The sequence below is a fragment of the Lonchura striata genome, chromosome 29 (genome assembly GCF_046129695.1).
Source record: "Lonchura striata isolate bLonStr1 chromosome 29, bLonStr1.mat, whole genome shotgun sequence".
Classification (NCBI taxonomy): domain Eukaryota; kingdom Metazoa; phylum Chordata; class Aves; order Passeriformes; family Estrildidae; genus Lonchura; species Lonchura striata.
Genome location: NC_134631.1, coordinates 1,348,461 through 1,359,987, shown reverse-complemented (window position 1 = coordinate 1,359,987; position 11,527 = coordinate 1,348,461). Strand labels below are relative to the sequence as shown.

The following is an 11,527-nucleotide window of genomic DNA, read 5'->3' as shown; positions in this document are numbered from 1 at the left end:
AGACCCCTCCCAGTGACCCCCAAGGTGACAATGAGACCCTCCAGGTGACACAGGGACCTCCAGGAGGGACATGGAGACATGCAGGTGACCCTGAAGTGACACTAGGACCCTCCAGGTGACACTGGAATGCCTCAGGTGACCCCGGTGACGCCCAGGTGACACTGGGGACCTTCAGGAAGGGACACAGGGAACCCCCAGGACACTGCAGGTGACATTGGGGACCCTCAGGTGACCCCAGAGTGACACAGGTGACACCCACGGTGGCTTTTCCATCCCGAGTTTATTCCGGACCCGGGGGCGACTTTTCAATATGAAAAACGAAAGAAACGGGAAAAAAACAAAAACATCCAAAAAATGGGAGAGAGCAACCGGACACCGGAACGGCGACGGAATCGGGAAAAACGGACAGAAATGGGTAAAAATGAACAAAAAAATGGGAAAAAATCATTAAAATGGAGGGATACGAACCCAAAAGAAGGAAAAATGGGTAATAAAATGACTCAATAAAAATAGGGAAAAATCAAGTAAAAACTGGGAGAAAGGACCCAAAAGCTCAGAGAAAGGAATGGAATTGGACTGAGAGAGACCAAAACTGGGAAATAAAAGAGCAAAAATTGGAAAAATGGAAAAAAATAATAAAAATGGGGGAAACACACCAAAAATGAAGAAAAATGGGTGAAAATGAAAACTGAAATGGGGAAAAACGAGGAAGATTAATCAAAAAAAGAAAAAATTACAAAAAACATGGAAAATAACAAAAAAAGGGGGAAGAAACAAAGAATTGGGAAAAACTGACAGAAACTGGGAAAAATTAAGAGAATTTGGGAAAAAATACAAAAAACATGGGGAAAATGGAACCAGAGCGGGGCAGGAGAGGGGACAGGAGGCCACGGTGGGAGTGGTGGGGGAGGGGCAGAGGTGTCGATGATGATGATGGTCAGCAACTCTTCCATGATGAGAGTTAAGGTCAAAAACTCTTGGAGGATCTTCCATGATGAAGGTCGAGGGTTTTTCACGGACCATGATGGAGGCCAAGGGCTCTCTGAAACTGTTCCATGATGAGGATGATGAAGGTCAAGGCCAACTGACCAGCTGTGATGAAGACCAAGGGCTGAGGGTGATGAAGATTGAAGACACTGCAAGGACCATGATGAAGGCCAGGAGCTCCTGGAGGCTCTGTGAGGAGGATGATGATGAACTCTGGGAATTCGAGGATGATGAAGGCTGGAGACTCCTTGACGATGATGAACCTCGGGGATCCTTCAACGATCATGGAAGTTGGAAGCTCTGACAATGATCAGGATTGGAGACTCTTCAATGATGATGAAGACTGGGGATTCTTTGAGAATGACCATGATGAAGGCTGGGGACTGAGGACAATGCTGAAGGCTGGGGACTCTTCAAAGATGATGATGAAGGTTAGGAACTCTTCAATGCTGATGAAAATTGGGAACTCATCAGAAATGAAAATGACAGAAGTTGGAAGGTCTGACCATGATCAAGATTGGACACTCTTCAAGGGTGGCAAAAGGCCAAGGACTCACTGATGACAATGAAGGTTGGAGACTCTTCAAAGATGGTGAAACCTGGGGACTGTGAGGACAACGCTGAAGGTCGGGTGGGGACTCCGCTGCCGCTGATGACCAGGGCCAACACTGACGATGAAGGACAATGATGAGGAAACTGAAGGCGCCGCCCACCGGTTGACGCCTCTCTGGGACAACACACCGGGAAGGGGAGGAGCAACACTGCCGAGCACCACAACCTCTGGAGAAACCCCTCAGGCCTCCTCTTCGGCCTCCTCGCCGAAATCCTCCTCCTCCTCGGCCGTGGCATCCTGGTACTGCTGGTACTCGGACACGAGGTCGTTCATGTTGCTCTCGGCCTCGGTGAACTCCATCTCGTCCATGCCCTCGCCCGTGTACCAGTGCAGGAAGGCCTTGCGCCGGAACATGGCCGTGAACTGCTCCGAGATGCGCTTGAAGAGCTCCTGGATGGCCGTGCTGTTGCCGATGAAGGTGACGGCCATCTTGAGGCCGCGCGGCGGGATGTCGCACACGGCTGTCTTCACGTTGTTGGGGATCCACTCCACGAAGTAGGAGCTGTTCTTGTTCTGCACGTTCAGCATCTGCTCGTCCACCTCCTTCATGGACATGCGCCCGCGGAAGACGGCGGCCACCGTCAGGTAGCGGCCGTGCCGCGGGTCGCAGGCGGCCATCATGTTCTTGGCGTCGAAGACCTGCTGGGTGAGCTCGGGCACGGTGAGGGCGCGGTACTGCTGGCTGCCCCGCGAGGTCAGCGGCGCGAAGCCGGGCATGAAGAAGTGCAGCCGCGGGAAGGGCACCATGTTGACGGCCAGCTTGCGCAGGTCGGCGTTGAGCTGGCCGGGGAAGCGCAGGCAGGTGGTGACGCCGCTCATGGTGGCCGACACCAGGTGGTTGAGGTCGCCGTAGGTGGGCGTGGTCAGCTTGAGGGTGCGGAAGCAGATGTCGTAGAGCGCCTCGTTGTCGATGCAGTAGGTCTCGTCCGTGTTCTCCACCAGCTGGTGCACGGACAGCGTGGCGTTGTAGGGCTCCACCACCGTGTCCGACACCTTGGGGGACGGCACCACGCTGAAGGTGTTCATGATGCGGTCGGGGTACTCCTCGCGGATCTTGGAGATCAGCAGCGTGCCCATGCCTGAGCCGGTGCCACCGCCCAGGGAATGGGTCAGCTGGAAGCCCTGCAGGCAGTCGCAGCTCTCGGCCTCCTTGCGCACCACGTCCAGCACCGAGTCCACCAGCTCAGCACCCTCCGTGTAGTGACCCTTGGCCCAGTTGTTGCCGGCACCGCTTTGACCTGGAAAAGGGGTGGAAGGTTTGGGTTGGGGTCTTCAAACTTCTTTTGAGAACCTTTACACCACCTCTGGAGACCTTTAAACAGTCTTTAAGATTTTCAAGAACCTTAAAACCACCTTGGGAAGCCTCAAAATGATCTTTGAGAACCTTTGAACTAGACTTGACCATCTTGGGAACTCTCAAAACTTTTCTGGAGGCCCTCAGAACATCTTTGGGGACCTTAGGGACCTTCAAAGCATCTTTGGGGACCCTCAACCCAACCCTGATGACCTTGAGAACCCTTGAATCACCTTTGGTGATGATAAGCACCTCCTTCCCACCTTGAGAATGCTCAAGCCACTTTGGGGACCTTCAAACCATCTTTGGGGACCTTTGAGGCACCTCTGAGGACCCCTGACCCCTCAAGCTCGGCCCCTTCCTGTGGTGACCCTTGGCCTGTGGGAGACACGGATGGGTTGGGTTGGGGTCATCGAGGTGACTTTGGGGACCATCAAACCACAGCTGGAGACCCCTCAAACCAATGCTGAGGTCCTTGAAGACCCTCAAAACGTTTTTGGGAATCTTGAAAAACCTTTGATGACTTTTGGAGATCTTCATAATAATGTTGCAAACCTTGGGAACCCCTCAAACCATTTCTGATGACCCAGGGCAACTCTTCACCACCTTTGGGACCGTCCACCCGACCTTGGAGATCCTCAGGGACCTTAACTCCACCCTGGGGACAGCTGGGGACTCTCAAACCCATCTTTAGAGATCTTGGGGACTTTTACCCTGACCTTGGGGATGCCTCTGGCTCTTTAAATTCAGCTTGGAAGAACAAATGAGGACCTTCATGCCACCCTTGGGGACTGCTCAACTCTACCCTGGGGACAACTTCGGGATCCTCAGCTCTCTCTTTAGGACCTTCAGCCCCACTCTGGGGACACCTGAGAACCTTCAAACCCATCTTGGGGGGACACCTGCAGATCGTCATCCCACTGTGGGGACCTTTAACCTGTATCTTTTACAGGGACACTTGGAGACCTTCATGCCACCCTTAGGACCTCCAACCACACCCTGGGGACACCTGGGGACCTTGATCTCCCCTTTGGGGTCCTGCCATCCATTGAGGCCACCTCCACTGTCCCAGGTATGTCCCAGGTGTTTCCTACACATCCTAAATGTCCCCAGCTACCCCCAATATTGCTGCGTGTCCTCAAGTGTGTCCTGAAATGAACCTGATGTCCCTGAGAGTCCCCAGGTGTCCCCCAAATACCCGGAGGTGTCCCTAATGTCCCTTGGCAGCCCCCAGGTGTCCCCAAACGCCCTTGAGCCTTCAGGTGTCCGCAGGTATCCCTGATGTCCCCAGGACCCCCAGGCATGTCCCAGAATGTCCCCAGATGTCTGCAGCCGTTCTTGCCATGTGCTGACAGTCCCCAGCTGTCTCGACCACCCCCAGATGTTCCTCAGGAGCTCCCATATGCGTCCTAAGTGTCCCCAAGTGTGTTCCAATGTCCCCAGGAGCCCCCAGATGTCTCCAGGTGCAGCCCACATGTCCTCAAGCATGCCTGAAGTGCCCCAGGTGTGTCCCAGACGTCCCTGAGCATGCCCAAGATGTCCCCAGGTGTGCCTGGAGGTATTTCCAGATGTCCTCAATGTCCCCAGAAGCCTCCAGGTGTCCCAGGTCCCAGATGTCCCCAAGCATGTCCCCAATGTCCCCAGGTGTGCCCCCAGATGTCCCAGGTATTCCCAAGTGTGCCCAGGAGTGTCTCAGTTGTGTCCCCAGGTGTGCCCCCAGGTGTCCCCTCAGGTAGACCCAGGTGTCCCAGATGTCTCCAGGTATATCCCAGGTGTCCCCAGGCATGTCCCAGGGGTGTCACTCACCAAAGACGAAGTTGTCAGGCCGGAAGATCTGCCCGAAGGGGCCGGAGCGCACCGAGTCCATGGTGCCAGGCTCCAGGTCCACCAGGATGGCCCTGGGCACATATTTACCCCCTGGGAGGGACCAAAAACAGGGAAATTCACCCAAAACCCTCCAGCATGGCCCTGGGCACCAATTTACCCCCTGGGGACAGCAGGAATGTCACCAAAACCCAGAGAATTCACCCCAAAACCACCCAGAGAATTTACCCCAAAACCTCCAGCATGGCCCTGGGAATAGATTTGCCCCCTGGGGAGTGAACAAAACCCAGAGAATTCAACCCAAAACCAGGAGAGTCACCCCAAAACCACAGATTCACCCTAAAAGCACCCAAATCACCCTAATAAACACCTGTAATCACCCCAAACCCACCTAGAATTACCCCAAAACTATTCCAAATCACCCCCAAACCACCTGGAATTACCCCAGAAACCCCTGGAATTACCCCCCAAAACCACCCAGAAACAACCCAAAACGTCCCAGAATTCCTACAAACACCTGTAATTACTTCAAAACCATCAAAATGACCCTAAAACCACCCAGAACTGCCCCCAAAATGCTCAGAGTTAACCCAGAAATACAAAAAATTGCCCCAGAAAAATCCAAAATAGCTCCAAAAATATCCCAAGCCACTCCCAATGACACCAAAATAGCCAAAATCTCCCAAACACCCACAATCACCCCAAAACCATCCCAGATGAGGCATTCACTAAACTACCCCAGATCACCTGGAATCAACCCCAAATCCACCCAAACTATACCCCAAATCACCCAAAACCCAGAAAAGATCACCCCAAATTTCACTCCAAACCCACCCAAAATGAACCCCAGAACACCCCAAATTACTCAAAAATACTTAAAATCATCCCAAAATCTTTTAAAGTCACCTCAAACCCACTTCTCACCAACCCTAAAATATCCAAAATCTCTCAAAAATACACAAAATTGCCCCAGAGCACACCCCAAAATGACCTAAAACCAATCCAGAGCCCCCCAAATCTCAACCCTAAAGCACTACCAGAATGCCCCAAATAACCTTAAACACCCAAAACCTTCCTAATTCACCCCAAAAGGTCTCAATTCACCCCAAAACCAGCTCGAATGACCTAAAACATCCCAAAATACCCCAAATCCCCAAATTTATCCCAAACCAACCCCAAATGTCCCAGTGCACCCCAAAACTCCCCAATAACCCCAGAAGTGTCAAAATCACCCAGAATTCCCCAAAGCCACCCCAAAAAGTCTCCCGGAGCAGCCCAGAATGGGACATGGGGACACGGGAGGGGACAAAGTGACAACGCACAGGTGGCACTGGGGGGGACATCAGGAACAGGATGGGGGCCTAGGGGACAAGTGACACAGGGGGTGACAATGGACAGGTGACAGTGGAGGCACATTGGGGACAAGGTGGGGGTGACAGAGAACAGGGTGACATGGGGAAGGGACAGGATGCAGCGACACTGAGGGGTGTCAGAGAACTGGGGGTGACACTGCGAGGTGACACCAGGGCATCCCTAGGATTGATGGTGACAGGATGACACTGTAAGGTGACAGTGGACAAATGACACTGAGGGGTGACACTGGGAGGTGGCAGGACAAGGTGACCCCACTGGCATGACAAAGGAGGGGGTGGCACTAAGGAACATGGGAGATGAGGTGATACAGGGCACAGTCAAGGACAAGGTGACACTGGAGGGTGACAGCAGGACAGACAAAGGCGACACTGAGGGGGAACCATGGGGACACAGTGACATGGAGATGACAAAGTGACAACAGACAGGAAAGCAACATCGTAGGGGGGTGACACTGGAGACAAGGTGACAATGGGGAGGATGAGGTGACATGGGCGGGTGACAAAAAAAAACACTGTGGGAGTGATGAGGTGACACTGTAAGTGACAAAGTGACTGCACAAAGAGGTGACAAAGTAAAGTGACACTGGGGGTGTGACAACGGGACAAGTGACACTGGGGAGATGACAAAAGCCACCAAGTGCCACCCACCACTAATGAGTGACACAATGAGGGGAAGAAGGGCAGAGAAGCCCTGGGGGGCTGTGGCAGCTGTCCCCAAGTGCCACCAGCTGTCCCCACCTGTGGCCTCGTTGTAGTAGACGCTGATGCGGTCCAGCTGCAGGTCGCTGTCCCCATGGTAGGTGCCCGTGGGGTCGATGCCGTGCTCATCACTGATCACCTCCCAGAACTGTGGGGACAAGGGGACAGCTTGGGGACAGCTCAGGGACAGCCCAGGAGTGGGTTTGGGGCAAAAAACAGGGATTTAGGGAAAAAAACAGGAGGTTTTGGGAGGGAAAATGGGGATTTTAAGGGGAAAAGGGGGCTGGGGGTGTGGGCAAGAGTTAAAGGGGTGGGCCAGCTGGGCCACACCCACTTTGTGACAACTGGGACCTGGTTTGGGGGGAAAAAAGAGGATTTGGAGGAGAAAAAAATGGGATTTAAAGGGCAACAATGGGGATTTTGAGGTGAGAAATGGGAGTCTGGGGGTTAAAGAGGTGGGGCATAAGGAGGGGTGGGGTCAGCTGGGCTGTGCCCACCCCAGATTCAATTTTGGGGAAAAAATTTGGGTACTTTAAGGTGGCATGACTAGAAGCCAAAGGGGTGGGGCTTAAGGGGGATGCAGTCAGGTGGGCCACATCCACCTCAGACGTCATTTTGGAAAAAACAGGGTTTTGGAGCAAAAAAAGGGGGATTTTGGGGCTAAAGATGGGGATTTCAGGGTGGGAAATGGTTCTTGGATGCGTGACTGGGGTTAAAGGGGGTGGAGCTCAAGGAGAGATGAGGGCAGGGCCTTGCCCACTTTGGTACACCTGGGACCTCATTTAATGGAAGAATATGAGGATTTGGGGCTTAAAATTTCAGGAATTTTAGCGTAAGAAACTAGGATTGTATGACAGGAAAAGGCAGTTGAAAAGCATCAAAAAATCCAGATTTTATGAGAAAAAACTGGGATTTTAAAGGAAACTGGGGGCATGGTCTGGGTTAAAGGGGTGGGGGAGGCAGGCCACGCCCACTTTGTGACAACTGGGATTTGTTTTGGGGATTAAAAAAGGGGATTTTGGTACCTCATAGGAAGATTAAGATGTAAACCTGGCCACACCCACCTCCCCTAGGCAGTGTTTTGGGGGAAAAACTGAAGGATTTAGGGATTTAAATGAATTTGGCGGCGTGGGATCCAGAAGAGCTCCCCCCTCATCCAGGACCAATTTTGGCTTGAAAAATGGGGATTTTGGAATAAATAACATTTTAAAATAAATTTAGGCTGTGGTCAGGTCCTAGAAGGGTGCAGCTACAACCCAAAGCCACTCCAGGGCCCTCTTTGGGGGGAAAAAAGGCGATTTTCAGGATTTTCTGGTGGTTTGGAGGCGTGGCCAGGCCAGCCCCCGCTCCCTAAAAAGGGCGGGAACGCGGGAAATGGCGGCAAACGCTCAAATTCAAACCAACGCCTCCAAAACCGACTTTTTGCACCCAAATCAGGACTTTGATACCCAACTTCACCTTGGGGGGCTCCAAGTTTTGCATTTGAAGGCGAGATTCTACAAATGTGGGGGTTTGGGGTTAAAATGGGCTGGGGGAGAACAAAACATGAGGATAAATGAAGTGAAAAAAGGGCAATTTTGGGGTAAAAGGAATGTGGCAAAAATGGGGATTTTTGGAACGTGGAGAGAAAAATTGAGTTAAAATATTAATTTGGGTTAAAACTGGTAATTTTTGGATTTTGAATTTAAAAAGAGAGCTAAAAAATGGTGATTCTAAATAAAAATTGCAGTTTTGGCATGAGGGAAAAATATATTTTAAACCCCACAACTTAGGGCCAGAGAAGAAAAAAGGGTTTAAAAACCTTATTTTTGGAGATGGGAGAGAAAAGTGCATTAGAAATTAACAATGTGAGTTAAAAAATAAAAGAAAGATGGACTTTAAAAGGCTGATTTAGGAGATGAGAAAGGGCATTTTGGGGGTTTGAGAGTGAAAATGGGCTAAAAATTAAGTGATTTTGGGGGTGATGAGACAAATAGGTTAGGAAAAGAGCAGTTTTGGGGAATGTAGGAAAAAATGGCTCAAAAAAATTTTAATTTGGGGTAAAAATGGGTATTTTGGGCAAATTAAAAAGAAAAATTAGTTTAAAAGATCTAATTCAGAATATTCAGTATTTTTGGGTAAAAAATTTCTGCATTTTGGAGCCTTGGGAAACTCATGGTTAAAAACTACAAAGTTTGAGGAAAACCATTGGTTTGCGATTGAAATTGAGAGTTTAGTGAGAGGAATATGGATTATGGGGGGAATAGAATATTTAAAGGTAAAAGTTGCAAATTTTGGGGTGGAAAAATGCAGATTTGGGGCTAAACCGTAATTTTGGAGAGCAAATTTGACCTTTTAAATAACAATATTTTCTGTAGAATAAAAAATCTTTTTTGGACCTCAAAATCAGAATTTTGGTTCAAAACCTTCTTCTCAGTGCTAAAAAGAAAAAAAATCGCATTTTGGGGTTAAAAACTCAAATTTGAGGCGTTCTGGAGAACAAAGATTTCAGCATGGGGCTGAAAATGGAAATGTTCACTCAGGGGGCAGGAAATGCAGTCTGCAGACACAAAGAGACGGGTTTGAAGCTGAAAAGGGTAAAAAGAGGCATTCTATAAAGAAAAAAAATTAAATATGAGTCTAAAAGCAGCCATTTGGGGGCTGATTATATTCAGGGGAAAGAAGGGATTTTTGAAGCAGCAAAAATGATAAGCAGATGCGAACAATTGCAAATTCCGAGGCCTAAACAATGCTTTTTTGGTGCAAAAATCACCATTTTGTGCTTAAAAAAAGGTAAATTAAATAAAACCCATTAAATTTGGAGAAAGAGCAGTGATTTTGAGGTTAAAAAAAAAAAAAAAGCATATTCGGAAGCACAAAGCTGCGATTCTTTCCCCGACCCTCCATTTTGGGGCTGGAAACCTCCATTTTGGGGCTGGAACTCCCCATGAGCTGGAGAAAATGCCGATTTTAACCCAACATCAGCTTCTAGAAAATAAACCCAGCTCTTTTTCTCTTCAAAACTCCCTACTTTGGGGATAGAAATTTTGATTTTGGAGCGAAATGTTATTTTGTAAAACAAAGATGCTGAGCTGGAGCTCCGAAGCTCCATTTTGGGGCTGGGAAAAAAAAAATGTTTTGGTGCCAAAAAGATGCATTTCAGCAGCAGGAAAAAAACTCTAATCAATGAAAAAAAAATCACATAAATAAAAAAATTAACATTTTAGTTTGCTTTCTGAGAGTTAAATAATCCCTTTTAAAGGGTAAAAACGGCATTTCAGAGAAGGCTGATTCAAGGGAAGAAAAACATTAATTTTAAGAATGACTATTTCAATTTGAAGACCCAAAATCCACATTTAAAGAATAAAGAACTTTTCTTGTTATAAAATCGTGAAGCTTAAAAATCTTCACTTTGCGGATTAAAAAAAAAACCTAAAAACTCATTTTAGAAAAAACTGGGAACACGCCTGTTATTTAGGGACTAAAAACATTTATTGTAGGTATTAAGCCGCTTTTTTATGGGTTGAATCCTCCCATTCTCAGGTCTGACCCCTCAGGGCGTCACGCCCCGTTTGGGGGTCAAAAATCTTCATTTTGGGGCACAAAATCCACATTTTTTTGAGGTAAAATTGGACTGTTTTGCCGTGAAAATAGCGGATTTTAAGGACGAAAATACGCAGTTATGGGGTGAAAACAACCGAGTTCAGTCTGAAAAAGGGGCATGTAAAATAAGAAGTTTAAGAAAAACAAACAAATGATGTTTTAATTATGAAAAATATTATAGTGGAAATTTTAATTCTGGGGTTAAATCCTTTAATTTCAGAACTCTTCGGCGCCATTTTGGCGCCTTCCCCGCCCATCCTCGGCTAGACCCTCTGGATTTGGGGCAAAAAGCCGCATTCATAGCCAAACCTATGAAATAGTCATTTAAACCGGGAAAAAATAATGTTTTTTCCTTAAAGCACCCCAGAAAAGGCGATTTTGGAGGCGAATTGGCCGCGGTCCGGGGCCGCCGCCCTGAGCCGCCATTTTGCGGCCGCGTGTGGGGGGCGCGCGTTCGGCACCGCAAATCCTCATTTGGCAACAAAATCTCCGCATTTTCCCCCCAAATCCCCCCCACCCATCACCGCCCCCTCCCTCGCAGGCGCTTCTGCGGCGGGAAAGCGGCGATTCTGGGGTAAAATAGCCCCGCTTTGGGTCACCCTTTGTCTTGGCGCGCGGGGGTGGGGGGGCTCTTAAAGGGGCCACGCCGCCGCGGCAGCGGAGAGAGGCGGGGCCCGCCGCGCTCACCTTGGCGCCGATCTGGTTGCCGCATTGGCCCGCCTGGATGTGGACGATCTCCCTCATGGCGGCGGAGTCTGACGGGGCGGTTCGGGCCCACCCGGACGGCGCGGAGGCGCTCGGAAAACCGAATTAAAAAACGTTAAAGAGGCGGCGCGGCCCCTTTAAGAGCGGAGCAAAGGCGCGAGCGCGACAGCGGTGAAAATGGCGGCAGCCGCGGCCCCGCGCGCGCTCATATAGGACAAAGCCGCGGCTCTCATTGGTCGGTGCCGCCCGCTTTCCATCCTTCTATTGGTCAATCTCGTCGTCAATCCAGCTCTCTGCTCTCCAATTGGTCTACGGCCTCACTTCAGCCCCTCCCTGCGACGCTCCGGCGCTCCCGGAGGACCGCCCCGCCCCGTCTCTGTGGCCGGGCGATGATGGACACGCACAGCAGCCAATGGGAAGCGCGGACCGGCGTTGGCGCGCGGAAGAAGA

The 11,527-nt window shown here is 49.9% G+C and overlaps 1 protein-coding gene across 1 annotated transcript; it reads right to left on the bottom strand.

Moving 5' to 3' along the window:
* Positions 1-261: 261 nt before the first annotated feature.
* Positions 262-11,273, bottom strand: LOC110483781 (tubulin beta chain). Its single transcript, XM_021553923.3, has 4 exons — positions 11,060-11,273; positions 6,830-6,938; positions 4,701-4,811; positions 262-2,838 (listed from the first exon to the last, which is right to left on the bottom strand). The coding sequence occupies exons 1-4, from the start codon at positions 11,114-11,116 to the stop codon at positions 1,781-1,783; spliced, it is 1,335 nt and encodes a 444-aa protein (XP_021409598.1). The 5' UTR covers positions 11,117-11,273; the 3' UTR covers positions 262-1,780.
* Between the last annotated feature and the right edge of the window lie 254 nt (positions 11,274-11,527).

Coding starts and splice junctions, on each gene's coding strand:
- LOC110483781 (XM_021553923.3), bottom strand. CDS start 11,116: ATGAGGGAGATCGTCCACATCCAGGCGGGCCAATGCGGCAACCAGATC. Junction 6,939..11,059: donor GCAACCAGATCGGCGCCAAG/GTGAGCGCGGCG, acceptor TTGTCCCCACAG/TTCTGGGAGGTGATCAGTGA. Junction 4,812..6,829: donor CTACTACAACGAGGCCACAG/GTGGGGACAGCT, acceptor GGTCCCTCCCAG/GGGGTAAATATGTGCCCAGG.